Source organism: Jaculus jaculus, chromosome 5, assembly GCF_020740685.1.
Source record: "Jaculus jaculus isolate mJacJac1 chromosome 5, mJacJac1.mat.Y.cur, whole genome shotgun sequence".
In the NCBI taxonomy this organism is placed as follows: Eukaryota; Metazoa; Chordata; class Mammalia; order Rodentia; family Dipodidae; genus Jaculus; species Jaculus jaculus.
Genome location: NC_059106.1, coordinates 97,263,749 through 97,291,574, shown reverse-complemented (window position 1 = coordinate 97,291,574; position 27,826 = coordinate 97,263,749). Strand labels below are relative to the sequence as shown.

At 40.3% G+C, this 27,826-nt stretch overlaps 1 protein-coding gene across 9 annotated transcripts in view; it reads right to left on the bottom strand.

The window, feature by feature from the left end:
- Atg4c (autophagy related 4C cysteine peptidase) overlaps window positions 1–27,826 on the bottom strand; it is a 113,635-nt gene that overhangs the window by 75,359 nt on the left and 10,450 nt on the right. For 6 of the 9 annotated variants that reach the window (XM_045150470.1, XM_045150477.1, XM_045150476.1 and 3 more), the window contains 2 exons: window positions 17,287–17,424; window positions 3,841–3,924 (listed from right to left, as the gene is read on the bottom strand). In XM_045150470.1, the coding sequence (XP_045006405.1) occupies window positions 3,841–3,924; window positions 17,287–17,362 (160 nt within the window). In that variant the 5' untranslated portion in view covers window positions 17,363–17,424. Of the gene's footprint in view, window positions 1–3,840; window positions 3,925–17,286; window positions 17,425–21,197; window positions 21,314–27,826 lie in introns of all 9 variants that reach the window. The other 3 variants (XM_045150471.1, XM_045150472.1, XM_045150474.1) reach the window with 1 other exon arrangement.

Sequence of the window (27,826 nt, the reverse complement as noted above, 5' to 3'; positions counted from 1 at the left end):
TAATCCCAGCACTCGGGAGGCAGAGGTAGGGAATCGCCGTGTGTTCAAGGCCACCCTGAGACTACAGAGTTAATTCCAGGTCAGCCTGGACCAGAGTGAGGTCCTACCTCGAAAAACCAAAAAGAAAGAAAGAAGGAAGGAAGGAAGGAAGGAAGGAAGGAAGGAAGGAAGGAAGGAAGGAAGGAAGGAAGGAAGGAAGGAAGGAAGGAAGGAAGGAAGGAAGGAAGGAAAGAAAGAAAGAAAGAAAGAAAGAAAGAAAGAAAGAAAGAAAGAAAGAAAGAAAACAAATGGCAATAAATGCTGATGAGGATGTGCTAAAGGAGAACCTTTCTACACTGTTGGTGGGAAGGTAGTGGAAATAAGTGTGGAGGTTCCTGCAACAGCTAAGAATAGATTTACCAGTTGATCCAACTACAGTACTCCTAGGCATATATCCTAATGACTCTTCTCACTACCTGAGAGATATTTGCTCAACAATATTTATTGCTGCTGTACTCACAAAAGCTGAGAAATGGAACCAGACTAGATGTCCCTCAATAGATGAATGAATAATAAAAATGTGGTACATGGGCTGCAGAGATGGCTTAGCAGTTAAGTGCTTGCCTGTGAAGCCTAAGGACCCCAGTTCGAGGCTCGATTCTCCAGGACCCACATTAGCCAGATGTACAAGGGGGTGCATGCGTCTGGAGTTCATTTGCAGTTGCTAGAAGCCCTGGTGTGCCCATTCTCTCTCTACCTGACTCCTCCCCCCCAGACCCTCAAATAAATAAATAAAAATGAACAAAAAAAATTTTAATGTGGTACACTTACACAATGGAGTTCTATTCAGTGTTAAAGGAAAATGAAATTATGAAATTTTTAGGATCTGGAAGGATTTTACTAAGTGAGGTAACCCAGGCCCAGAAAGCTATATATGGATCCTAACTACAAATGTATAGACTTCAGTGTGAGCTGAAACCAAAACTCAGTATCAGAGGCCAGTAAGCTAGAAAAAGGCCATAAGTGGATGGTATTGTATATAAGTAAGTAGAAGAACAGATTACAGTGAGGGAAAAGGCCTAAGCAAGGTCAGGGAAGAGACTGTGTAAATGAAGGGTTGGGGGGAGGGTCAATCAAAATTTAAAATCTTCTGAATGAGATATGTGAAAACCTATTTTTCTGAATATTGGTACATTCAGAAGCCATAGATTGTTATTAGAAAAATTTCAGTGGCATGGATGGGATACCTTCCAGTGAGTTGTTGGCCAGAGAGGTCCCTGTTGCCTCTAAAACATTACAGGCAATTGCCAAGGACCTTGGTTCCCCTTGAGAAACAGGTGGTAAGAACCTATTGCTGAAGACTTCACATGCCTGAGCAGCAAAGTCACTGAGAAATCAAGCTGGGCCTGAGCAGAAAACTTTCTCCCTATAGACCAGCCAACTGAAAGCTGGAAAAAGCTGCACTGCATGCAGACCTATGGGAGACAGAAGTCATCAGTGGTGAAAACAGAAGACACCAGAAGCCTCAAGTGTGGTCAGACAGGCCAAATGACTGAACAAGTACAATAGTGGCATGCCTGCTCTGGGGGAAACCAACTGCTCTCTAATTTGACTGGAGGCCTGCCCACTCTATGGGAGTGAGTACATGTCTGGTACTAGAATCATAATCAAAAGCCTATGGCAAGGGAGGTCATGAGACTTAAGGGCATAAAGCCTGCTAATGCCTGGCTAAATGCATATACTGTGCTCACCAAACTGCCCTGTAAGCACTATATTTAATGTTCATATTCATATATTAATGCTACTCTTACTTTTGATTAGAGAAGCTTCTCTTTTCAGATGGTGGTGACCACTGGGATGACCCAAAAGGCAACATAGCGTGGAGAAGTGACAGAGGAACTTCTAGCACTGAAACATCTTTATCACACCCTCCAAGGCTCAGGGACCACTGTGGAAGAGGTAGCGGAAAGAATGTGAGAGCCAAAGGAAGGGTACAAGTCATTACAATGCAACTGTCCAGACAGAAACTGGCCTTCATAGCCATAACTTCACAGTGCCTAGAAATACCTTCACAAGACCCCCATAAACTGGTAGAAAATTTGGTAACACCAAAATAAAAGAGAGACTAATGGAGAGACTAAGAGGAGATGAAGGAGAGTGGAGTTGAAAAGGGGAAAGTAGGGGAGGGGAGGGAATTATCATGGTTTATTTTCTGTAAGTATAGAAGTTATCAATACAAAAATATATACATTAAATGTCAGGCCTGCCCAAATATGCCTGTGACCCCAGTGCTAAGGGGGTACAGAGACAGGTAGACTGCTGGAGTTACTGGTCAGCTAATCTAACCAAAAAATTATAAGCTCCAGGTTCTGTGAGTGACTCCATCTCAGGGAAATAAGGAAGAAGCAAAAGGAGACACCCAATATACACATGCACATACACACACATCTTCCATCCCATACTATGCATACACAACCCATACACACATATGTATCCCATCCACAGTACAACCATATACATATACACCTCATATAACAGACACACACACCTCATACATACTAACACACAAACCCACCCCATACATACTAATATACACAAGTAATAAAACAAATGTATATGTAATGATGGAAACAGAAAAAAATGTACCTTAAAAAAATGACACAGGTTGATACATAGATATGTCATGAAAGCAGAAGAGGGAACTATTTGTGGGAGAGGAGAAAGGAACCAACAAAAGGGGGAGAGGGAAGAAGAGGAGAAGCAGCAGCTCTGTCACAAACTTGAGTTAAGATAACACCAGAAGAAGATACTCCTGTACTACAGGAGATCTGGGAGCTCTATAGCAAATCTATGGCAGAGATTTTTTATGTATATGTATGTATGTGTGTGCATACACACACACACACACACACACACACAACCTAAGGCTAGACAGAATTTAAGGTCTACCTTCATAGTTCCTTTTCAGAATGATCTCCAACCGTAACTAAAGTGGGCATATCTCTTTTTGCTAAATATGCCCATCACATGTCCCAGCCATTTTTTATCACACCACTGCTTTGTTTACTTAAATGTATACATTCTTTATCAACTTCCTATTCATCCTTCAAGATGGTTGTGAAAGGCCAGGAGATAGCTCAGTTGGCAAACTGCTTTCCTCACAACCATGAAGACCTAAGTGTCATCTCCAGTACTCACATAAAATTCCAAGCATGGCAGCATATGCAGATCCCTAGAGCATGCTGTCCAGCTAGGTTAGCCTAAATTAGTAAGTTTCAGGGCAGTGAGAGACCCTGTCTCAAAGCAGGCGGACAGTATTCCTGAGGAACAATACCCAAAGTTGCCCTCCAGCCTCAAACACATGCATGTGCACATAACACTTGTATACATATGTGTACACTGCACACAGAGATTGCTGTGAGGACTTAATAAATTTATATATGTTAATTACTTAGAATTAGTCCTGCCCATTATTATTGTTCAACAAAGGTTAGCTGCTATTATGACAAATATATATGACTTTAGAAAACTGGAGATGGCATACCAAAGTAAATCAACCAAGAATAAATATACCTTGATGTTACTAAGCTAATAATTTTAATTATCATATTCTAAAATTATCAGAGAACCTACTAGAGAATGTTAATATAGCAATCCAAACAATATGCTTAGTAGTCAAAATCCACAACTCTTAGCCTCAAGGAGTTACAGAAACCAACTATATTGCATCATATTATGTGTTATACACAATGTATTTACTTACCAGAAATGCCAAAAGAGTTTTATCGAGAAATAAAACAATAAAAAGTCTAGCAATGAAACTCTCAAAAGTTTTAAATGTTTTATAAATTTATCACTTACCTTCATACTTAAAGTGGTAACATTTTCCAAGCAATAAGACAGGTGAATTTCTACTAAAATATGTCTTTGTTTTCAACACCCAACCTATGTGAGATGAAAAAAAAAAAATGTTTTATTAAAAGATTTTAAACAAAAAGACTAGCAGTGTTTTCTCATTTTCTTTCAAGCCTTAACTATCACCATACACACACATTTGTTAATAGTTGCAAAATATTTAGACACTGAACCATAATTAGAGACTATTTATGCTTAATTTGAATGAAGTTCAGCCATTTAACCACAACCCATCCACTAAATAACATGAGAGAAAACAATCACTCTATGTTGACAGGCCATAGTGCTTTGGCACAAAACTGAAAGGTGAAAGTTCGTCTTTTGCTCCCCCCCACACTAACCGCTTTTCATCAAAGCAACAAAGTCTGTTGATTTCTTCTATTTTCTTTCATCACAGATATTCAGAAGGCTTAAAGCACATGAATGTTCTTGAATAGAAATTTAAGAAAAACACACTGTGGCCTAGTTCTCATAAAATAGACTCTGAAGGTTCCTGGGGAAATTGATTATAACAGCTTACTTTGGCCAAATAAGGGTGCCTGAATGTGGTATATAAAGCTTTTAGACATCCTCATCTCAATTTTCAACCTCCAAGCCCTAAACCAAATGCAAATCCTTTTTCTAAATATTTTTATTTATTTATTCATTTTGAGAGAGAGAATTGGAACACCAAAGCCTCTAGCCACTGCAAATGAACTCAGATGCATGTGCCCCCTTGTACATCTGGCTTACATGGATGGGTACTGGGGAGTCGAACATGGGTCCTTAGGCATCTCAGGCAAACACCTTAACTACTAAGCCATCTCACCAACCCTTTAGATGTAAATTCTTTCTTTCCTTATTTGTTTGTTTGTTGGTTTTTTGGAGGTAGTGTCTCACTCTAGCCCAGGCTGACCTGGAATTCACTCTGTAGCCTCAGGGTGGCCTTGAACTCACAGTGATCCTCCCACCTCTGCCTCCAAGTGCTGGGATTAAAGGCGTGAACCACCATGGTTGGTTTAGATGGAAATTCTACTTTGAACTGCCAGCATCTAGGTATTGTTCTTTTTGACATTTTATGGTGGATTGACCATTACAAATTATCTGGGGGGGGGGGGAAAGCACCTACACTCTACAGTGCCAAATTCTTCCATGCATATGAAATTCCTGACTGCTAATGGCATGGAAACACATGCTAATAACCCCTAGACTTGGGAGGCTGAGGCAGAAGAATCATGTGTTTGAGGCCTGTCTCTAAAAGAAAATTAAAGGTAGAAAAGCAACTCCTAAAACACAGGAGCATATATAGACAGAACCAGAATTAGGGGCTGGAGAGATGGCTCAACAGTTAAAGGCACTTGCTTGCAAAACATGATGTCCCAGGTTTAATTCCCCAGTACCCATAAAGCCAAATGCATGAAAAGTGGTACATGTATCTGGAGTTTGAGGTGGCAGGAGCCCTGACACATGTGTACTCTCTCTCCCCCCCCCCCACCTCATCCCTCTTTCTTTCCCTCCATCTCTCCCTCCCTCTTTTGCAAATAAAGAAAATAATTTTTTAAAAAATAATTTGAATTGGGTCTACTGTGAAGTAGACTATCTGCAGTTTTACAAAAAAAAAAATTGAAAAGATAGGTTTTGTATTCCCTTTATACAAATAACAAAAAATATGGACTGAAAATAAAGATGATGCAAGTCTCTTCACTTCACAATAAGAGAACATGGAAAGCAGAATATACTAACCAGGTTTCATTAGGCTTTACCTGGATTAATAACTTCTCTGTAGTCAGTCTTTCCCTAGTCTCAAAAATGTCATATGCCAGGGCTGGTTAAGGCACTTGCCTGCAAAGCCAAAGGATCCAGGTTCGATTCTCCAGGCCCCACATGAACCAAATGCACCAGGGGGCACATGCATCTGGAGATCATTTGCAGTGGCCGAAGGACCTGGCACATCCATTATCTCTCTCTTTCTCTCCCTGCCTATTTCTCTCCCTGCCTATTTCCCTCCCTCCCTCCCTCCCTCCTTCCCCCCTCCCTCCCTTCCCCCTCCCTCCCCCCTCTCTCAAATAAATAAATAAATGAAAATAAAATAGTTTTTTTAAAGTCACAGCCAAATTGAACTCCCTGTGGTTTAGTCTTAATTAGATAACTCTTCTGTCCAAAAAAATACTGATAGTCACTACTTAATTTTACTATGAAGGTTTCTGTTACACAAAAGACTTCCCACAATTAAAATTCAATTTTACACCATCTTTCAATGCCACTCAAAGCTGGCTGTGCTACCCAATGAGTCTTATGCTTTCATCTGACCAAAATGTCTTCCCAAATATCATTCCAGAATTCTTGGCTCAAAATGGTCATCTAAGCCATGTATCTTTCCTTTTCTGGTTCTGGTTCTGGTGTTTTTCTACTCAACTCCCATAGAACACTGATACTTATCTGTTGTACATGGGGAACTAGATGGAAATATACATATATTATCCTTATAAGTTCAATTCCTCAAAACAGCAGCAGCTTTCCCAAGAAGGCACTTCCAAAGCAAGTCCTAGGAACTCAGTTTCACAAGCTCAAACAAAAGGAACCACCTTTAAGGGGAAACTTCTCCCTTCTTCCCTGTGCTTTATTTTCTACCTGCTTGTTCTTACCAAGCACTCAGCAGTCCTTCCATCAGCCCAAACCTGAGGCACTGCAAGGGTGCACCTCTCTAGCAGCAGGAAGATGGACAGAATAAGTTAAATACCAATATTTCTAACTGGAAACTATTTTCATAAAACCAAACAAGTAAAGAAAAGTAAGTTCATTAGGCTAACAGGACATGTGGCAACCTTTCTATTAATTAAATTGATACACAGCAGTGAGTACCATTGAGGGGTGAACATTATCAATACCACATAGCATGTACTGGGCATTCATGCATTATCAATATTACAGAGCATGTACTGGGTACTCATGCATTATCAATACTACAAAGTATATGCTAGGCATTTATACACTATCAATATATACTGGGCCCTCATACACCATCAGTACTACACAGCATGCAGTGGGCAGTCACACTTCATCAATACTACATGGCATGTACTGGACACTCACACACCATCAACACTACATAGCATGTACTGGGCATAAACACATTATCAACAATACACAGCATGCACTGGGTACTCACACATCATTAACACTACACAGCATGTACTGGGTACTCACACATCATCAATACTACACAGCATGTATTGGGCACTCACACATCATCGATACTACACAGCATGTGCTAGGTACTCACACATCATCAGTACTGCACAACATGTACTAGGTACTCACACATCAATACTACACAGCATGTACTGGGTACACACACATCATCAACACTACACAGCATGTACTGGGCACTCACACATCATCAATACTACACAGGATGTACTGGATACTCACACATCATCAGTACTACACAGCATGTACTGGGTACTCACACATCATTCAACACTACACAGCATGTACTGGGCACTCACACATCATCAATGCTACACAGCATGTACTGGATACTCACACATCATCAGTACTACACAGCATGTACTGGGCACTCACACATCATCAATGCTACACAGCATGTATTGGGCATTCATACATCATCAGTACTACAAAGCATGTATTGGATACTCACATAACATTAACACTATACAGCATGTACTGGGTACTCACACACCATCAACACTACACAGCATGTACTAGGCATTCACATATCATCATTTATATCCTAAGATTCAAATGGTAATACTTCCCAGACTGATTTACAGATTCAATGAAATCTCTATCAAAATCCTACCTGATTTTTTAAAATTTTATTTATTTATTTGACAGAGAAAGAAACAGAGGGAGAAAGAAGAGAGAGAAAAAGAGGCACACAGAGAGAGAGAATGGGTACTTAAGGGCCTCCAGCCACTGTAAATGAACTCCAGACATATATGCCACCTTGATCATATGGTTTACATGGGTTCTGGGGAATTGAACTTGGGTCCTGAGGTTTTACAGGTAAGTCCCTTAACCACTAAGCCATCTCTCCAGACCCTAGCTGACTTTTATTTAGAAACTAATGCAATGGTCCATAAGATTTACATGGAAATAAGAACAACCAAGCCAATCTTGAAAAGGAAAAATGAAGTTGGAAGATTCAGGGTCCAACTTCATAACTTACTAAAAGCTTCATAAATCACAACAGTATGGTACAAACATTGAGGAAAATGAAATAGAACTGAGACCTAAAATAAACCTATGTATCTATGCTCAGTTTATTTTAGGCAAATGTGTCAAGACCAATCAAAAAGAAATAGAATTTTCAACAAATGATGCTGAAAAGACTAAACAAATACATATTAAGCAATAACATTGAACTTATATCTCATGCTATATATAAAAATTAACCAAAAATGGATTAAAAAAACCTAAGTATAAGACAATAATACTTGGAATCAGAGTTATAAATTTTTATGACTTCATTTTGGCAACCATTTCTTTATCATTATATCAAAAGTGCAAGCAACCAAAAACAGACAAATTAGACTGCATCAAAATTAAGTTGTGTGTCGGGGCTGGAGAGATGGCTTAGCGGTTAAGCGCTTGCCTGTGAAGCCTAAGGACCCCGGTTCGAGGCTCGGTTCCCCAGGTCCCACGTTAGCCAGATGCACAAGGGGGCGCACGCGTCTGGAGTTCGTTTGCAGAGGCTGGAAGCCCTGGCGCGCCCATTCTCTCTCTCTCCCTCTATCTGTCTTTCTCTCTGTGTCTGTCGCTCTCAAATAAATAAATAAATAAATAAATTTTAAAAAAAAATTAAGTTGTGTGTTTCAATGGACACAATTATGAAAGTGACAAACACAAGAATGCAAGAAAATATTCGTAAGTCATACAACTGGTAAGTACTCTGTATCCAGAAGACAAAGAACTCCTGTGACTGTATTATTTTTAAAAAAAAAAAAAAGGCCATTCAATAAAATGAGCCCATTCTCCATTATCAAGCTCCCACACATCGTGGGCTACAAGAGTGCCTACACCTATTAAATTCTCTCTAAATTAATAATGGTTATCCCATTTATCTGGTACTGACTTCACTCTCCACTGGAGTATTTGCTTCTCTTTTTCAGATGGACACAGAACCTGAGGAGAGAATCATCCCATTGCACATCACCAGGGCTCCATCTGAAACCATAGAGAAATGGGAAAATAAGCAAAAGTGCTGCTTTCTTGGTGAACCTGTTACAAGCACAAGGGTGAGGGAGATAGACACAGAGAACACTCAACTCCTACCAAACCAGTTATTCAGAGACACAGAGGGTTCCAAGACCTCATCACTGAAGTAAACCTAAAACGAACCCAAAATGGCTCAGGGAAATTTACAGAAGAGAAAGAAAGAATGTTAGAGCCACATGTTGGGACATTATGCACAGAGACATTGCCTCTTACCCATAACTGATGGGTAACCCCACAATGCACAATGCACATTCCCCACCAAAGAGGGTCCCTGCAGAGTGGATACTAACATGGTTGTATACACTGTGTACATAACTAATAAAAAAAAATTTTAAAGACAATTCACCCAATTATAAAATGGACAAAGGATCTGAACAGATACCTCTTCAGAGAAGATAAACTGCTGGCAGTGAGCTCAAGAAAACATGCTCCTCATGAATTTGTCACTGGGAAATGCAAATCAACCCCACAATGAGATTTCACTTCCTGCTCACTAGAAGCAGTCTAACAAGAGATGAACAACAAGTGCTAGCAAGGATGTGGAAAGATTCAAACTCTTAACTACTGCTGGAAAGAATGTGAAAAGATGGGATCACTCTGCAAAACAGTCTGGTAGTTACTCAGAAAGTTAATCTTAGATGTTGGACCTTGAAAGGCCCAGACGCAAGGCCTAGTGGAACTTCCTCAGCCTAGCTAAAGTTTGGCGATCTGCCTCTGGCCAGCTATGACTCAACAAGACACCTAATGGCCTCTGGCCTGTTACTTCCACATAGGAGTTGGAATTCCCGCGTGTGTGCGTGCGCTTAGAACCAATCATTTCAAAAGTCACAGTATACTATTGGTCCTTACCTCTCCCCCCATCCTAGAATCCCCACCCTCATTCTCAACACTATATAGGCAACCACCTGTAACAATAAAGTGAGTTCCTGCTTTGACAAGACTCCCGGCTTGGTGGTGTGTTCCTGGCTGTTGACACTCACCCTCCTCCTCAACCCCTTGGGAGGAACCAGCAGGCCTGGTCCTTCCTCAGCACTACCTGCCAAGGGAGCCCGGCAGTCTGGTGCCCAACATGGGGCTACAGGAACCCGGCAGACTGGTGCCCCATGTGAGGCATTCTTGTTGAGGAGGTCAATCGGTGTGCATGTGACAGTTAGTGTGCCCTCATAAGTTAGGAGGCAGTCTTCATATATAATGTGCTAAACTTTGCTTCTATAACCTGTACTTGCTTGTCAACATCTCTTCATTCTCTTTCTCTTTCCTTTCATTTTCGGTTCTCCAGCAAGCTGCATCTGTGGCTTATGTATTTCTGAACAGATCATACATCCCTAGTGGACACACCATGTGGGCAGACCTGGAGAAGACTCAAGGCGTATTTCCCCCTCATTTGAGTGAGGGCTCTGTCCTGGAAGATGAAGCAAATATGCTGGGGAGACCTGCTCCCATCCACACCATGTTTGGTATCATTGAGCCATCCCCTAAGGACACAGACTCGTCTGGCTGTCACGGATCTAAATCTGAACTTAATTCTACAGCATGTTTACCTATCTTTTGGGTCCTTGTGTTTGTGTTGTACTCATGTGTCTGTGGGTTGCTATTGCCCTAATTTTATGGACACTTCTCTCTTGACTTTATAATATGGGACAGTCCACCTCTAAATCCAATCCTGCTTTAGAATCTCTCAGGGTACTCCTAAAGAGTATAGGGCTTGATGTGACTGATAATCAGGCTCAACAGACCTGGGATTGCCTTCTTAAGCTGGCACCATGGCTGCCAGAAGGAAATCTCTTTGATTGGGACACTTGGAATACGGTAGAGGCCCTTGTTCATCGGGCACATGTGGAGAAGGGTCAGATACTCCCTTAGGGGTCCTCCCTATGATCCCGGCCCTTAAGGGCTGCTTCCCTCCAAGGCCAACCAAACAAAAACAGAAGACAGAGGAAAAAGAAAAAGACAGTATACAGCCTGATCTGGCTACTCCTCCTGAGATGCAGCTTTAAAAACCCCAGAAAAGGGTGGATCCTTATACCCCTCACTCAATCCCATTGGGAGTGCTCCTTGGCCTTCCAGGGGACCTCCCCCACCTCCTCCATTGACTAATCCTTTCTGGACCCTCTCAGCCTCTCCTTCATATTCTGCCACCAAACTACCAGAAAATAAAACTTTCTTATTTCCTGACAATCTAAATCCTGGGGGCAATCACCCTGCTGCCTGGTATCCGTGGGAAGCTCAGGACCTTAAGGAGCTTAAAAAGGCAGTCTCGGAGGATGGACCTAACTCTCCTTGGGCTAAGACCCTGTTAGAGGGACTTGCCCATCAACCTTGTACAATCCAAGATTGGAAAAATATAGTCAGGGTTGTCTTGTTGGGTTCCCTATGCATTAAGTGGTGTGCCTTTTTTAAAGATGAGTGCCATACACAGGCAGAGCAAAACCAAAGTCAAAAGTCCCCTGTACCAATAACTTTTGGGATGCTCTCCAGTATCTCTGATCAATATGCTATAGGCACTCAACAGGTGGCTATACCTGACCCGTATAGGGACCAGGTCAGGGCACTGGGCTTGGCAGCATGGAAAGGGCTTGATGAGGGACCCTCTGAGCCTCCCCTTATGGGTATTACTCAAAAACCATCTGAGGACTTGGCTACATTTATAGATAGGGTGGAAAAAAGACTCCAAAGAAAATTTCCCCCAGAGGCATTACAGGACCAGTTTACTAAAATGTTGGTCTGGGAAGGGATGACAGCCGATCATCATGTCGCCTGTGCGGGTCTCAAGGACAACTCCATAAGTAGATGGATTGTAGCCACCAAGGACGTTGGCACTATCTCCCATCAGGCTAGGGCCATGGCTGCCGCCCTTCAGGAAAATAAACAGAGAGATTTGGCCACTACAATCTGCGCATTACAGTTAAGTCCTAAAAAATCAACATGTTTCGGGGGCAGGGATGAGGACCATTTTAAAAAGGAGTGCCCCAACAAGACAAAGCCTCCCCTGCCCTCTGGGGGACAACCAACACCCCTCACACCCGCTGCCCTAAATGCAAGAAGGGGTTTCACTGACCTAGGGAGTGTTGGTCGAAGTTTGACATACAGGGAAAGCCTTTAAATTCCTCCCGGGGATCCCCCCAGTCCCATTAAATGAAGGAGGAAAAGCCATCAAAGCCCATTGGACCGTCCCTCTGGTCCCCGGCCTTAGACCCAAAATTATTTTAAATATTGGCAATAAAAGATTCAAACTTCTCATCGACACTGGAGCAGACCGAATGGTCCTGAGAAAGGAGGAAGTGCCCCCCTCCCAGCAGCTTGTGCCTGGCCATCCCCTACTGGGAGCTGGCGGGCAGTCCACCTCCTGGGAGACTGCCACGTGGCTCCCTTGGACTGACCCAGGTGGGGACAGGGTAGAAGTCCACTCTCTCATGGTAACTGGGCTCACTGCTAACTTACTGGGGCAAGACATCCTTGGAGATGCCGAGGCTTTCATCACTACTGACCATAAGGCCTTTTAGAACGATTTGTTAGATGAAAAAGAATATCAACATCAGTTTAAGGAAGGGAGGGAATGTCATCCCAATTATAGAGATGACCCTTACTTTGAGCAACTCAGACAAAGTACTCCAATGAACACCCCCAATTCTAAGGGCCACTGCCCACCCACCCCCCATTTAAAATCCAGTGGAGACCAGAGGATCCTATATGGGCTAAGCAGTGGCCTCTCCCTTCTTCTAAGTTACACCAACTCCACATACTTATTGATCAACAGTTGGAGGCTGGACATATCCATCCCTCCACTAGTCCCTGGAACTCTCCTGCCTTTGTCATAAAAAAGCCTAATGGGTCCTGGAGATTTTTACATGATTTTAGGAAGAGCAATGAACATATGATCCCCTTTGGGACCCCCCAGAGGAGACTCCCATGGATCCCAGCTATTCCCAATATATAGCATATTACTATCATTGACATTAAAGATTGCTTCTTCTCTATCCCTCTCCATCCAGGAGACATGGAAAAATTTGCATTCTCTGTACCCACTGTTAATTTTTGTGGCCCAGATAGGAGATTTGAGTGGACTGTCTTACCTCAGGGCATGGCTAATAGCCTACACATTTGTCAATATTACCTGTCATCCATTTTCTCTTATCAATCTCCCCAATACTCTGTTTTATATTTATATGGATGATATTATTCTTGGGTGCCTAGATTCCTCCACACTCCAGGACCTTACCCATCAATGTCTAACTATCCTTCATACTCACAGCTTTAAAGTAGCTCCTGAAAAAGTTCAAAGTGTGCCTCCCTTTAAGATCTTGGGCTCGATCATTACCCTAGATACAGTTTCACCTGTTACAGATGGGGGATGCCTGGGGGCTTCCATGGTTGTGTATTCCCCCCCCCACCCTTTAAACTGGGAGTCAAACCTGAGCCCATCAAGTTTATCTCTCAGGAAATAGAGGGATCAGCACAGTACAAAGAGCTTTTTGCAGTTGTTCTGGCTCTACATACTATTCAGGAACCATTCAACTTATTTTCTGACAGCCTCTATGTGGTAAATCTACTGCCCAATCTTATTGAAACTCACATTAGACTTGATTCCAACCCTATATCCCCCTTAATGATCCAGGCTCGCACCCTACTCAAACAAAGTGTCCACCCTATCTTCAAACAACATCTTTGAGGCCATCATGATTTACTAAGTTTCCTGTCTGAAGGAAATAGCTTGGCCAATTGGCCTCTGCGGCTCACTATCACACTGTCACACTGTCTCAGAGGCTATCCAATTTCATTCCCTAATCCACACCAACTGGAGAGGCCTTATACAAAGATTCCCCCAAATACCAAATAAAAATCTTAAAAAGATTATTACGACATGCAAGTCTTGCCAACCTTTCCTCCAGGTTTCCCCCCTCCAAACTTCCGGGAGTAACATTCTGGGCCTTTGCCCCATCCATCTTTGGCAAATACATGTTACTCATTATTCCCCCTTTGGAAAACTTAAATATATCTTCTTAGCAGTTAATACTTTTCTCCCGTGCCTGTTGGGCATCTGCACATGCCGGGAAGAAATCTAAACATGCCATTAGTCATATGCTTCAATGTTTTGCCACTCTCAGGCTGCCTGATCAAGTAAAAAGAGATAATGGCCCCTGCTCTGTAAGCAAAAACTTTACAAGTTTCCTCCAGACGTGGCAAATTACACATGCCACAGGCATTCCATATAAACCTCGAGGCCAAGCCATCGTGGAAAATATAACCAAACACTTAAATCACAATTACAAAAACAAAAGGGGGAATCACTACCCCCCATGATCAGCTAAAGAACGCATTGTTCACCTTAAATATTTTAAATTTTTCTAGAAATGAAAAAATGTCTACATTCCAAAAACATTGGAATCTGTCATCTGTCACATACAGCTCAATTAAGGCCAGATGGAGAGACTCATTGACTAGGGCCTGGAGAGGGCCAGACCCACTCCCCGCAGCAGGGAGAGGGTTTGGATGCGTCTTCCCTCAAGATGAAAAAAGACCCATTTGGATACCAGCAAGGGACCAAAAATATTTACCCCAACACTCAGAGATAATATATGGCTCAGCAATTGCACCCAGAGATATCAACTTAGAATTGAAGATATGGTCACACAAAAACTTGTACACAAATGTTACAGTAGCACTATTCATAACAGCTCAAAAACAGAAATGATACAAATGAACATTAACTGATGAAAGGTAAACTAATTCAATCATATAAAAAGAAATAAGGGCTGAAGAGATGGCTTAGTGGTTAAACGCTTGCCTGTGAAACCTACGGACCCTGGTTTAGGGCTTGATTGCCCAGTACTCACAAAAGCCAGATGCGCAAGGTGGCGCATGCATCTGGAGTTCATTTGCAGTGGCTGGAGGACCCGTTCTCTATCTGCCTTTTTCTCTCTCTCTGTCTGTCTATCACTCTCTAATAAATAAAAATAAATTTAAAAGTTTTTTTTTTTTTTTTTTTTCTGGAGAGATGGCCCAACAGTTAAGGTACTTGCCTGTAAAACCTAATGGCCCAAGTTCAAATCCCCAGTACCCACGTAGAACCAGATGCACAAAGTGGCACATGCATCAGTAGTTCCCTTGCAATGGCTAGAGGCCCTGGCACACTATTTCATTCATTCATTCATTCATTCATTCTCTCTCTCTCTCTCTCTCTGCTTGTAAATAAAGAAATGAATGAATGAACAAATAAATAAATAAAATTAAAGGTAAACTACTGGGTTGGAGAGATGGTTTAATGGTTAAGGCACTTGCCTATGAAGCCTAAGGACCCAGATTTGATTCACCAGTACCCTGTAAGCCAGAAGTACAAGGTGGCACATATGTCCGAATTTTGTTTGTAGTGGCTAAAAGCTTTGGCATGCCCATTCTCTCACCTGCCTCTTTTTTTCTGTTTCTCAAATAAATACATAGAAATAAAAATATATTAAAAAAATTAAACTACTGACTGAACACAGTGGTGCGTACCTGAAACCCATACACTCAAGAGGCCAAGGCAAGTTCAAGACCAACCTGAGCTACAAGCAGAGTTCATGGATAGTCTGAGCTATATAGAAAGACCCTATCTCAAAAAGGATTGAATTGAGACTGAAGGTACAGCACAGAGATAGAGTGTGTGAGCCTATTATGCGTAAGGCTCTACATTCAACCCCCAGCGCTACAAAAATAAATCTAAAAAATAAAAATTTATGGCTGGGAAGATGGCTCAGTGGTTAAAGGCACATGATTTCAAAGCCTAGCAACCTGAGTTCTATTCCCCAGTACACACATAAATCCAGAGGCACAAAGTGGTGCATACATTTGAAGTTCATTTTCAGTCAACAAGAAGTCTCTCTCTCTCTCTCTCAAATATATATATATTTTTTTTCTAAATAAAATTAAAGCTTTAATTATATATTTTCAAATTTAAAATTTAACAAAATTTGACTCTCTGAGAACCCCATACCCAAGCTCTTGGGTGTATCTTACTTTCTTCCTTTCCAGTCATCTCTCTTTCCCATAATCCTAATGCTTAAGACCTATGTTTAAGATTCATTTTAATAAACTCTGCCTCTGCATTAAAAAAAGTAACAACTTTTTTGTTTGGTTTGGTTTTGTTTTTTACTTTAATGTCATCCAGTTACCAAGCTGTACCTACCTAGTTAGCCAGCTATCACCTCCAAGGAACCAGAAGGTTGAGCACAGGTTACACTTTACTTGGGAGTATGCATCATCAAATGCTCTTGCTGAATTTTGTTATCATTACAATGTATATGAACTTCCAGTGGAAACTGGTCAAGATGCAAGATGGTTAATCTTTGTTTTTTGAGTTTTTTTTTGTCTCAGGGTGGCCTTGTAGTGATCCTACTACTTCTGCCTCCCAAATGCTGGGATTAAAGGAATGTGCCACCATGCCCAGCAAAGATGGTTAATCTTGATTATTAACTTGACAAATTCTGGAATCAACTAGAAGGATATCAAAATACTTTTTTTTTTTTTGAGAGATAATGAGAGAGACAAAGAGATAGAGAAAATTTGTGTGCCTAGGGCCTCCAACCACTGTAATTAAATTGTAGATGCTTGTGCCACTTTGTGGGCATGAGCATGTGTGACCTTGTGCATTCGTCTGGTTTATGCAGGATCTAGGGAGTTGAACATGGGTCCTTAGGCTTCTCGGGTAAGTGCCTTACCCACTAAGCTATCTCTCCAGACCCAAAATACTCTTTAAATTAGCAAAAACAAAAAGAGCTTCACAGAGTACATTTGTTTCTAGGCAATATAAACGATAATATTCAGCTCATTCTTTTTTCAGGAGACTCTTTTTTTATTTGTAAGTGGTGGGGGGTGAGGGGTGAGGGAGAATGGACGCACCAGGGCCCTCCAGCCATTGCAAACAAATTCTAGATGCATGTGCCACTTTGTGCATCTAGCTTTACATGGGTACTGAGGAATCAAACCCAAGTTGTTAGACTTTGCAGGCAAGTGCCTTAACCTCTAAGTGATCTCCCCAGCCCCTCGGGAGACTCATTATTAACATTGTTTTCAGAAATATTCCATCCATGGTAAAAATTTTCGCTCATTCTCAATTGATCACCAGTGACTTAAAGAAAATAACACATACCTTCACCACAGCTTAGGACATTACAATGCTCAAATCATGATACTTACTATATTTCATATTGTTCCAAGCAGATATAAATTTAGTTTTTAGCTTGTCAACTTCATCTGTTCCCGTGGCCTCCATATTCTAAAGAAAACTCCATCACTCAACTGCTCTCTTCTGCAGAATTTAATCTTCTGTACTAACTGAAAAAAAAAATTAAGGAGATTCAGTACATTGAAAATAAAATTAAGGAAAATTAATAATCAGGACATATTATATAGTGTCATATTGCTAAAGTTACTTAAATAAATAAATGCAATTTGAAATGAAAATAAGCAAAATAATTTCTTATTCTACAGATACAATTTTATAGAATATTTATAATACACAGCACATGTATAATACATAGACTATAATATACAAATATTTAACTACATGAAATATTCAATGCAAAATATATAACAATAAAATTATCACATAATGAGTTGAAGACATGGCTCAACACTTAAGGCATTTGCCTACAAAGCCTAAGGACCCAGGTTTGATTCCCCAGTATCCATATAAACCAGAAGCACCAAGTGGCACAAGTGACTAGAGAACCCTGGCACACCCATTCTTTTTCTCTCTCTTTCTCCCCTCCCCTTTCTCAAATAAGTAAATAAATAAAAAATCATATAAAAATAAACAAGGGCTGGAGAAATGGCTTACAGTTAAGGCACTTGCCTTAAGGCAACACTTAAGGCATTTGCCTGCAAAGCCTAAGGACACAAGTTTGATTCTTCAGGTCCCATGTAAGACAGATGTCATCTGGAGTTTGTTTGCAATGGCTAAAGGCCCAAGTATGTCCATTCTCACTCCTCCCACCCACCCCCGCCACCATCTGTCTGTCTCTAATAAATAAATAAATAAAAAGAAATCATAGGGGCTGGCAGGATAGCTTAGCAGTTAAGGCATTTGCCTGCAAAGCCAAAGGATTCAGGTTGAATACCCCCAGGACCCAAGTTAGCTAGATGACAAGAGGGCACACTTGTCTGGATTCATTTGCAGTGGTTGAAGGCCCTGGCACACCCATTGTCTCTCTCCACCTCTCCTTCTTTATCTGTCAAATAAAATATTTAAAAATAAATAAATATTAAAAAAAAAACAAAACAATAATGTCCCTCAATTGTTCACAATTAAATACAGAAAACTACCTGAAAAACACAGCTCAACTTTGATGCTTATTTGAATACCCAATATTTGTTTTATTTCTAATTAGAAATTTGTGACTTGAAATCTTGCTAAAAATAATGGCTATCTACAAAATGAAGACTTCCACATTTTGTCATTCCTTGCTATGACTACATTTAATTGTTCTGCTTTTTAAATTATGGCATTTTCTGTATTTGCTTCCTACGTCAATACTGAAGCATTAAAAAAATTACTATGGGGGCTGGAGAGATGGCTTAGCGGTTAAGGTGCTTGCCTGCAAAGCCAAAGGACCTTAGTTTGATTTCCCAGTACCCACGTAAGCCAGATGCACAGGGTGGTACATGCATCTGGAGTTCACTGGCAGTGGCTAGAAGACCTGGCACTCTCTTTCTCTCTCTCTCTCTCTCTCTCTCTCTCTCTCTCTCTCTCTCTGTCACTCTGCCTCTTTCCCTCTCTCAAATAATTTTTTTTTAATATTATGGTTTAAATTTACAACAGAATTTTTTAATTTTAAAATAAGAGTAAATAGAGCTGGGGAGATGCTCTAGCAGGTAAAAATGTTTCTTTGGAAAGTCTGTTGGTCCAAGTTCAGTTCCCTAGCACTTACATAAAGCCATAATGTGGTGGTTTGATTCAGATGTCCCCGATAAACTTAAGTGTTCTGAATGCTAGGTTCCCAGCTGATGGAGATTTGGGAATTAACAACTCCAGCAGGCAGTGTATTGCTGGGAGCAGGCTTATGGGTGTATAGCCAGCTTCCCCTTGCCAGTTTTTGGCACACTCTTCTGTTCCTGTTGTCTACCTTATGTGGGCCAGGGAGTGATGTCCTCCCTCTGCTCATGCCATCAATTTCCCTTGCCATCATGGAGCTTCCCCTCGGGCCTGTAGGCCAATATAAACCACTTTTTCCCATAAGAGCACTTGGTTGGGTGATTTCTACCAGCAATGCAAACCTGACTGCAATACAGATGCTCAAGCCAACACATGCATTTGGTATGCCCATACTCATTCTCCTTTCCTCCCCTCCCCTCTCTTCTACTCTCCTGTCTTCTCCTCTCCCCCTGAAAATATAAATAAATAAATAAAATTTTAAATAAGCATAAATGTAACTCCTTAAGGGAATATTAAGAAGTGGTATATAATCTGAAAGTGGAACATGTTACAACAGAAAATGTTTGTGCTTATTTGTAAAATTCACAGCATACTATTCAAGAATAGAATGTTTCACATAACACTACCCTTTTAGGATTTTAAATATCTACTCAAAATATTGAAACATTCATTTCTCTATCATTAGACATTTTGTTTTACAGGATTATTAAAAGCTAATAAGTAAACATTACAGTACAAAGGCAGGAGAAAATATGATTACTAAAAGAATTTTAAAGCCAGGTGTGGTGGCGCATGCCTTTAATCCCAGTACTTGGGAGGCAGAGGTAGGAGGATCACTGTGAGTTCAAGGCTACCCTGAGACTACATAGTGAATTCCAGGTCTGCCTGAGCTAGAGTGAGACCCTACCTTGAAAAAAAAAAAAAAAAGTTTTTTTAAAGCAAAAATGTCAACAGTGTAGGAAGTCCAAAAGCACAAAATGAAGCTAAAGGATCATTCAGGGGTGGAAGTACAACTGCCCAGAAGATCAAATTTAAATTGTGTTCTAAGAGCAGCTTGCTTCAAACAGAACATCAGCATCAGATTGTGTAGGCTTAGCTTTTTGTTTGACTCTAATAGCAGCATAGGGAATGGATTGAAAAAGGACAAGAATAAATGAGTATTTACTAGTATAGAACTAGGGGAGAGATAATAGCTTGTCCTGGAGCAGTGGAGACTTACAAAAATGGGTAACAAGGACACCTATCAAATTTCAATATGTCATGTTGATGGATAGGCAATGTAGGGAATGGGGATACCCCATAGTAGGTGGACCATTAGGAGAGGAGCAGTTAAAGGAAGATGATCATGAATTTGATTTGAGGTACATATTCATTTACTTAATCTCCCAAAACATTTTGCTAAGCAAACTAAGTATGCAAATTGAGTAGGTGACACAGGCAATGGCATCTGCTATTATGCAGCTTACATTCTAGACAAAGTCTAGAAATTGTAGAATATAGAGATCGAAACATCAAAAGAGAAATCTGGGCTAAAGATGCTAATTTATGAACTGCTAACATATAAACAAGAATTACAGCTACAAACATATTCATAATATCTCCTGCTGGAGAGATGGTTCAGTAGCTAAAAATGTTTGCAAAGATTGACTACCTGGGTTTGATTCCCCAATACCTACACAAAGTCAGCTGCACAAAGCGATGTCATGTATCAGGAGTTTGTTTACACTAGCAAGAGATCGTGGTGCGCCCATTCGCTTTCTGGTTGCAAATATGCAAATAAGTAAAAATACTGTTTTAATTCCAAAGAAATTCTGGATGCATGTGCCACTCTGTGCATCTGGTTTTTCATAGGTGCTAGGGAATTGAACTCGGGGTATCAGAGTTTGCAAGCAAGCATCTTTAACTACTGAGCAATCTCTTCAACCCCTGATAAAGACTTTAACAAAGTGACAGGGTAAAAAACTAACACACAAAATCAGGGAAATAAAACCATTCACAATAGCCTAAAAAAAAAAAAACAAAAAACTTGGAATAAACTTACCCAAAGCAGTGAAATACTTCTATAATGAAAACTTTAAAACACTGGAGAAAGAAACTCAGCAAGACACTAGAATATGAAAAGACCTATGCTCATGGATTGGAAGAATTAATATTGTAAAAATGACTATCTTACCAAAAGTAGTCTATTGATTTAATGCACTGCCAATCAAAATCACAGCACCCTTCTTCACAAAAATGTTTAAAAGACTTCCGGTTAAGATGGCGGCGTAGGTACCACGCCAAAGCAGCCTGGGGGGAAAAAAGACCAAAAAACCTCAGCAAAATACACACTTTTACTAAAAAGTTAGGTGTATAAGAAACTGAAGCGGCAGCGGAGAAGTAGGAGAGATCCAGAGCATCCAGAGCCCGCACAGGCCGGCAAAAGTGGCCCGGGTAGCTCCAAGAACCGCGGCGGCGGCGGGGGGCACCAGAAAGCCGCCAGAATCAGCTCCAGCCGCAGGAAAAGCCAGGTGCGGGAGCTTCCCCTCACACCGCGCTCTCCGCAACCCAGGAAACGTGAAGGGAGAGCTGCAGTGCGCAACAGAGGAGCAGACCATGAGGTAGAAGCACACGTAGAGCAGCGAGAGAACCGGAGCAGCTGTGGCTCCCTCCCCTCCCCCACCGCCTGAGCCCAGCTCCAGTGAACAGAGCAGCATCCCAGGACCCGACCATGCCAACTTGGGCCAACAATGGGATCCAAGCAGGAGCAGAGTTCAGCAGCAACAACAGCAGCTCCGGAACCTGTACCAGTGGCCCCTAGCAGCGGCAGACCCAGGAGCGGTAACAACAGCAGACCCAGAAGCAGCAGCAGTTCCAGCAGCGGGGGTGCTGAGCTGCAGGGCCACACTTGCCAGGCTTGGTTTGCCCTGCAGGAAAAGCCAGTGCCTAGCTCCAGAAATCAGAACAGCAGCCCGACGACCCAGGCAGCAACTTGACTGAGACCAAAATCATCCAAGGTAACTGGGTTTGCACCAGGGAAGGGTCTCACTTGGTCACAAGCTGACTAGGATCCCTCAACAGACCAGAAATCTTAACCTCTGTGTTGATAGAGGATCTGGTTGTTATAATAACTACTCTGGCATACATACTTGGGGCTGTTTTTGACTAAATGGGTACAGTGTTTAGTTAACTTTTAGAATCTACCGGTGTTTTATTCCACTCAGCCTACTTGAATACTCCCATAGCAGGGAAACTCAACCCCTAGGAGCACCTTTGTATACTCTCAGAGTCTTAAGAGTCACATCTAACACCTTAAGCTCCTACCCTGAAAATATATAACATCAAATCAATTGATACAGCTAAGAATACCCAGCTAGCTAGAAAATCCAAGCATTAACTTAATCCAAGATGCAAAAATATATACATTATAACACAAGAAACACTAAAGAGCAAGACGATATAAATCCACCTAAAAATATTAATGCATCAGAAATGACCTCCAGTGAGAACGAGTTAGAGGAAATGCCTGAAAAAGATTTCAAAAGAATGATTGTAAGTATGTTCAAAGAAGTCAGAGAACAAATCAAAGGAGTCAAAGAGGAACTTAAAGAGGAAATCAAAGGAATCAAAGAAGAAGCAGGACACCAATTTCATGAAATAAAGAAGGCAATACAAGGCATAAATAAGGAAATAGAAATAATAAAGAAAAACCAGTCAGAATTACTAGCAATGAAGAACACAGTTAATGAAATAAAAAACTCTGTAGAAAATCTCACCAGTAGAATGGATGAAGGAGAGGACAGAATATTTAAGCTAGAAGACCAGGTGGCAGATCTAATACAGGCCAACAAAGAGAAAGACAAACTTATAGAAAAGTATGAGTGGGAATTTCAAAATATTCGGGACACTATGAAAAGATCAAATATTAGAATTCAGGGCATAGTAGAAGAAGAATTTCACTCAAAAGGTGTAGTAGGTGTCTTCAACAAAATCAGAGAAGAAAATTTCCCCCAAATTGGGAAAGAGGTGCCGATTAAGATACGGGAAGCCTTTAGAACCCCAGCCAGTCAAAACCTGGAAAGAACCTCTCCTCGCCATATTATAATCAAACTTCCAAACACACACACCAAAGAAAAAATATTGAAAGCAGTTAGAGAGAAAAATCAAGTTACCTACAAAAGTAAGCCCATCAGGATTACAGCAGATTATTCAACACAAACTTTTAAAGCCAGAAGGGCTTGGAGTGATATATTCTGAGTTCTGAAAGATAACAACTGTCAACCAAGGTTACTTTATCCTGCAAAGTTATCCATTCGAATAGACGGAGAAATAAGGACATTCCATGACAAAAGCAGGTTAAAGGAGTATTTGAAGACAAAACCAGCTCTAAAGAAAATACTTGATAGAATCCTCCATGCTGAAGAAAAGGAAAAGCACACATATAAGGAACCTAGAAAAAACAAGCAATACTCAAATACTACTTAACACAAGATAGCTCAGGTACAACCAGAATCACAAAACAAATTAAAAAAAAAATGGCAAACATAAATCCACACCGTTCAATAATATCTCTTAATATCAACGGCCTCAATGCCCCAACAAAAAGACATAGATTTGCAGACTGGGTTAAAAAGCAGGATCCTACAATTTGTTGTCTCCAAGAAACTCACCTTTCTACAAAGGATAGACATTACCTTAGGGTGAAAGGTTGGAAGACGGTGTTTCAAGCAAATGGGCCTAGAAAACAAGCAGGGGTTGCTATCCTAATATCGGACAAGGGAGACTTTAGTCCAACATTAGTCAAGAAAGATAAGGAAGGTCACTTTATATTAATTGAGGGCACACTCCAACAGGAGGACATTACAATCCTAAACATATATGCACCTAACATGGGGGCTCCCAAATTCATCAAACAAACACTATTAGAACTATGGTCACAGATACCACCAAACACAATGGTAGTGGGTGACTTTAACACCCCACTCTCAGCAATTGACAGGTCATCCTGGGAAAAAATAAAGAGAGAGGCATTTGGACAAAATGAGGTCATGGAAGGAATGGACTTAACAGATATATACAGGACATTTGGCCTAAGGCTGCAGAATATACATTCTTTTCAGCAGCACATGGAACATTCTCTAAAATAGACCATATATTAGGACACAAAGCAAATCTTAACAAATTCAGGAAAATTGAAATAATTCCTTGCATTCTATCTGACCACAATGGAATTAAACTACAAATCAGTAGCAAGAAAGGCTATAGAGCATACACAAAATCATGGAAACTAGACAATACAATACTAAATGATGAATGGGTCAATGAAGAAATCAAAATGGAAATCAAAAAATTTATAGAGTCAAATGATAATGAGAACACAACATACCAAAATCTTTGGGACACAATGAAGGCAGTCCTAAGAGGTAAATTTATAGCCTTAAGTGCCTATATTAAGAAATTAGAAAGGTCGCAAGTAAACGACCTAATGCTTCACCTTAAAGCCTTGGAAAAAGAAGAACAAGGCAAACCAAAAATCAGTAGACGGGAAGAAATAATAAAGATTAGGGAAGAAATTAATGAGAAAGAAACAAAAAGAACAATCCAAAGAATTAATGAAACAAAGAGTTGGTTCTTTGAAAGGATAAACAAGATTGATAAACCCTTAGCAAATCTGACCAAAAGAAAGAGAGAAGAGACACAAATTAATAAAATCAGAGATGAACAAGGTAACATCACAACAGATTCCAGAGAAATTCAAAAAATCATAGGGACATACTATCAAAGCATATACTCCACAAAGTATGAAAATCTGAAAGAAATGGATGATTTCCTTGATCTATATGACCTACCTAAATTAAATCAAAATGAGATTAATCACTTAAATAGACCTAGAACAAACATGGAGATCCGAACGGTTATCAATAATCTCCCAACTAAAAAAAGCCCAGGCCCAGATGGATTCACTGCTGAATTTTACCAGACTTTTAAGGAAGAGCTAACACCATTGCTTCTTGAGCTTTTCCAGGAAATAGAAAAAGAAGGAATTCTACCAAACTCCTTCTATGAGGCCAGCATCACCCTGATACCAAAACCAGGCAAAGGTAGAAAAAAGAAAATTACAGACCAATCTCCCTCATGAACATAGATGCAAAAATTCTCAACAAAATATTGGCAAACAGAATACAAGAGTATATCAAAAAGATCATTCACCCTGACCAAGTAGGCTTTATCCCAGAGATGCAGGGATGGTTCAACATACGCAAATCTATAAATGTAATACATTACATAAACAGGTTGAAGGACAAAAGTCACATGATCATCTTATTAGACGCAGAGAAAGCATTTGATAAAATCCAACATCCCTTCATGATAAAAGTCCTACAGAGACTGGGAATAGAAGGAACGTATCTCAATATAATAAAGGCTATTTATGACAAGCCTACAGCCAACATATTACTAAATGGGAAAAAACTGGAAGCTTTTCCACTAAAATCAGGAACAAGACAAGGGTGTCCACTGTCCCCACTTTTATTTAATATAGTTTTGGAAGTCTTAGCCATAGCAATAAGGCAAGAGACACACACAAAAGGGATACAAATTGGAAAGAAAGTGATCAAGTTATCATTATTTGCAGATGACATGATTCTATACATAAAGGACCCTAAGGACTCTACTAGCAAACAGTTAGAGCTGATCAAAACCTACAGCAATGTAGCAGGATACAAAATAAACACACAGAAATCAGTAGTCTTCATATATGCTAACAACCAACACACAGAGGATGAAATCAGAGAATCACTCCCGTTCACAATAGCATCAAAAAAAATAAAGTACATTGGAATAAACCTAACCAAGGAAGTAAAGAATCTCTACAATGAGAACTTTAAAACACTCAAGCGAGAAATTGCAGAAGACACAAGTAAGTAGAGAAACATCCCTTGTTCCTGGATTGGAAGAATCAATATTGTGAAAATGGCAATCTTACCTAAAGCAATCTACACATTTAATGCAATCCCTACCAAAATTCCAAAGGCTTTCTTCATGGAAATAGAAAAACAATCCAAAAACTCATTTGGAATCACAAAAATCCTCGAATATCTAAAATAATACTGAGCAACAAAAATGAGACTGGTGGTATCACCATACCTGATTTTAACCTATACTACAGAGCCATAGTAACAAAAACAGCATGGTACTGGCACAAAAACAGACATGTAGATCAGTGGAACAGAATAGAGGACCCAGATATAAGCCCAAGTAGCTATAGCCACCTGATATTCGATAAAAATGCCAAAAATACTCATTGGAGAAGAGACAGCCTCTTCAGCAAATGGTGTTTTGAAAACTGGATATATATCTGCAGAAGGATGAAAATAGATTCTTCTCTCTCGCCATGCACAAGAATTAAGTCCAAATGGATTAAAGACCTTAACATCAGACCTGAAACTTGAAACTGCTAGAGGAAAAAGTAGGGGAAACCCTTCAACATATTGGTCTTGGTAAAGACTTTCTGAATACAACCCCAATTGCTCAGGCAATAAAACCACAGATTAATCACTGGGACCTCATGAAATTACAAACATTTTGCACCGCAAAGGACACAGTGAAAAAAGCAAAGAGGCAACCTACAGAATGGGAAAAAATCTTCGCCAGCTATATATCTGATAGAGGATTAATATCTAGGATATACAAAGAACTCAAAAAGTTAAATAATAAGGAATCAAACAAGCCAATCAAAATATGGGCTATGGAGCTAAATAGAGAGTTCTCAAAGGAAGAAATACGAATGGCATATAAGCATCTAAAAAAATGTTCTACGTCACTAGTCATCAGGGAAATGCAGATTAAAACTACATTGAGATTCCATCTCACTCCTGTCAGATTGGCCACCATCATGAAAACAAATGATCATAAATGTTGGCGGGGATGTGGAAAAAAAGGAACCCTTCTGCACTGCTGGTGGGAATGCAATCTGGTCCAGCCATTGTGGAAAACAGTGTGGAGGTTCCTAAAACAGCTAGAGATTGATCTACCATATGACCCAGCTATAGCGCTCCTAGGCATATATCCTAAGGACTCATCTCATTTCCTTAGAAGTACATGCTCAACCATGTTTATTGCTGCTCAATTTATAATAGCTGGGAAATGGAACCAGCCTAGTTGTCCCTCAACTGATGAATGGATAATGAAGATGTGGCACATTTATACAATGGAGTTCTACTCAGAGGTAAAGAAAAATAAAGTTATGAAATTTGCAGAAAAATGGATGGACCTGGAAAGGATTATACTAAGTGAGGTAACCCAGGCCCAGAAAGCCAAGCGCCACATGTTCTCTCTCATATGAGGATCCTAGCTACAGATGATTGGGCTTCTGCGTGAGAATGAAAATACTTAGTAGCTGAGGCCAGTAAGGGAAAAAGGATACATAAAGGGTAGAGAAAGGAAGGGAGGAGGATACTTAATAGGTTGATATTGTATATATGTAATTACAATGATTGTAATGGGGAGGTAATATGATGGAGAATGGAATTTCAAATGGGAAAGTGTGGGGGTGGGGAGGAAGGGAATTACCATGGGATATATTTTATAATCATGGAAAATGTTAATAAAAATTTTTAATTTAAAAAATATATAAAAATAAAAATAAAAATAAAATTTTTAAAAGCAGTCCTAAAATTCATATGGAAAGCAAAAGATCTGGACAGCCAAAGCAATTCCAAGAAAATCACTACTACTGGACATATTGTCATGCCTGACTTCAACTTTACAGAACCATAGAAAGAAAAATAGCATGGTACTGGCACAAAATCAGACATACAGATC